The 3,145-nt window shown below is 38.2% G+C and overlaps 1 protein-coding gene across 1 annotated transcript; it reads right to left on the bottom strand.

Moving 5' to 3' along the window:
- Window positions 1-860: 860 nt before the first annotated feature.
- LOC122795958 (P2X purinoceptor 7-like) lies at window positions 861-2,170 on the bottom strand. The gene is made up of 2 exons (XM_044064440.1): window positions 1,692-2,170; window positions 861-1,047 (listed from the first exon to the last, which is right to left on the bottom strand). The coding sequence occupies exons 1-2, from the start codon at window positions 2,069-2,071 to the stop codon at window positions 861-863; spliced, it is 567 nt and encodes a 188-aa protein (XP_043920375.1). The 5' UTR covers window positions 2,072-2,170.
- Between the last annotated feature and the right edge of the window lie 975 nt (window positions 2,171-3,145).

A 3,145-nucleotide genomic window follows, 5' to 3' on the forward strand; every position in this document is an offset into this window, starting at 1 on the left:
ATGGGAGAACATATTGGTCAGGACATGCCACCATGCACCAAGTGGAAATGGAAATGGCTTTCAGACTGTACTTGGTTGTGTCCAATGCAAACCAAACACAAAGTGTATGAGTGTAATGCACAACAATCTGCATATGTAGACCCTTTATGGAGGCTGAAACTCTTTTGTACCAGTGTGTAAAATACTGTAGTAAAAACTTAGCGTAACGAATGAACACCAAGCCGAGGCTGTGCAGTTTGCCAACAGCTATGCAGTTAAACCAAATACTCATGTACTTCATAATACAGAAACCATTGATCCACTTATAGTAAATCTTCACCGGATAGCAGTTCATTACCAATCTTTCAATAGGTCTATTCTATTAAATTTCTTATACATTCATGAAGGGTGCATAACCAAGCCCTTCATACTGCCAATACTGGTTACTCGATTAGTTATTTCTAAGTAGTGCAAACATAAACAGCAGTCATTCTGATGCATGCATTACTGCAATCAAAGTATAATCTGTAACTTGTACTTCACACTCCTTTCCATGGAAGTCTTCTATAAACTGACAAGGATAAAGGTTTACATCCAATTTATTAACACTATTTAAGTAAATATGTGACATACTAAAAAACAAATTTTCTATGTAAATTGTAAATTTTCATTCGCAGTTATGGCCATTACATATGTAATTGTTTTATACATCAACCATTATGATCCACAACATAGTGTTACAGTTAATTCAGTTGGTTAATACATCAATAGAAATCCACCATGTACTACATAAATTGCATACTACACAATCCACACAATGCATAATTATTATTTTTTCCAGCTTCTGACAGCTTCAACAACTTGACAGTAATCTTCAAGTGCTACTCTGGAAACTCCCAAAAACCTTCAAAAGCCTGAAAGCCAACATAATCATTTTCCTCCGAGGGGAATCTTTGCCGTATACTGTTCACAACACATGAGGGGATGACCACTTGATGACCATAACCAAGTTTTTTATTATCGTACATCCATAGCACATATGCTCGGTAGGCAACGAATCTGTATACTCTGCATAACAGGAAAGGGTCACAGTCACTATAATGTCTCGAATGTTAATGCATACAAAATGCTATAAACTGCAGTGCTACACATCCTCCACTCTAGTAATGCTAACATGCATAGTTTTAACCAAACCGAAAATTCAAATGCAAGCCAATGCAGATGACTCAGTGTGGTAGTAATATACTGCACACAACATTACGTGTCAACATGCACTCAACTGTCACCCACTTGGTAGTGCCAGTGCGTGCAACATGCAAGTAAACTAATCTCTGTTTCTGTACAGGGCAGATCAATAATTAGCAACTTAATATCAACTGTGAAATTACATCTGCAATGCTGTTTTTCATTTATCAAATCTGACATCCCTAGAAAACATCACAGCATGAAAACTCTGCTGTCTGACAGCCACAATTTTGTCAAAGTTCAACAGTTTGAAGGTCTGTGTCAGTTCAGTGCAATAACATCATCCATACATGGACAACAGGTACTACAGGCCGTTCACATTCTATAGCAATCATAAGCATGTCATGCTACAGTTCATTTTTAGTGAAATCAACCATATCAACTGTAACCCGTGAATTCAATAACACACAAATTAGTTAAGACAATAATCATGACATGCAGACTGATAGACTATGACTGTTTTTTACCTGTTTGTCCACTGTGTACGTTGAAAATGACCTTTGAAGTAGTACATGGCTCGCATAAGGATGTGTAGCATATGTGTCGTTAGGCAAGTACTTTCAAATAGTGGATGTGCAGTAATGCAATGTGGTGGTGGCTGAATTTCAATGATTTTGGCTTTGGCACGGGTCGATGATGCACAGCAGTAACATTCACGTGCAGTACTCATTGGTATGCAGAGCTGGCATGTGCACCATTTCATGTCTTCATCTGCGGTCACACAAGCATCATCCTCCTCACTGCTACTGCTGCATCTGCGTGCTCGTTTAGGTGGACGCTGACCATCGGTATATACTGGCTCGAAGCTGTATGGCACAATGGTACGCGACTTCTGCTGGGAGGCCATCCTTTCTCAAAGTCCACGTTTGGCAACTGAAACAATGCAACACTACTGCAATGTTACCACTACAAACATTAGAAAGCTGTCATGCACTTGAACAGTATTAGGTCCTGTTTTAACACAAGAAAACTAACAGGTGTTATGACACTGTTGAGACCAGGCAATCCTATGCCAACCCAAGGAACTCATTTTTATGAATCATACACCCCATATGCAAGTCCATAGCTTCTGCAGCAGTTATACTGTAACCGTTATAAACCCTCACACACAAATACTGTCTGCAACCTCTAGTTGTCTAATGATGTACTATGTTCATCGACAACTATGTTTGTAATTAATTGCTATGTTAACCAAATTGTTAGTCGCTATGTAAATCCAATGTAACTACTGTCTGTATGCTTTAACTGTGGAGTTTTTCTCCCCGGGCCTCCGCTGAAAATGGACCTACATCCAGTTGCACACTCCCGGTCAACAAATGTATATTAAAAAATTAAAAAATTAAAAAATAAATAAAATTGTGCTGCCCAAACAATCCACAGAATTAGAGGCCTGAGGACTATCCGATGTATTATCCGGATAAATACTTCTCACTCCAAGGAGACTAATACTAGTACATTGCATGAAGATTACCTTCAGTCAGACATTGACCATACCAGTGGGAACATACATGTTGCCAGAGTTAAAAAACAATGAGACGGATACTAGGCATACGAGTCACGGAAGTGCGGAATAATTAACACAGGTCATTACTGATGCATTTGCAAAGTCAGAGAGAGCCAGAGAGACACCTATGTGCATGTGTATATAGATATATTTACAGAAATATATGTACGTGTAAGAATACACCTTCCAAAATAGGACATACAACCTTCAACGAAGGTACGCCCATTCACGCATGTCTCCACGCAGAAGACGCTCTAGCTGAGAATCGAATCAGACAGCGTGTGCAAAAATGCTACAGCATGCACCACCACCGTGATACACACACATATTACATATATATATATATATATATATATATATATATATATATATATATATATATATATTTATATATATATATCTATTTTAAAGCCAGTA

The sequence above is a fragment of the Protopterus annectens genome, chromosome 2.part2 (assembly GCF_019279795.1).
Source record: "Protopterus annectens isolate FY-2018-M chromosome 2.part2, PAN1.0, whole genome shotgun sequence".
NCBI lineage: Eukaryota > Metazoa > Chordata > Ceratodontiformes > Protopteridae > Protopterus > Protopterus annectens.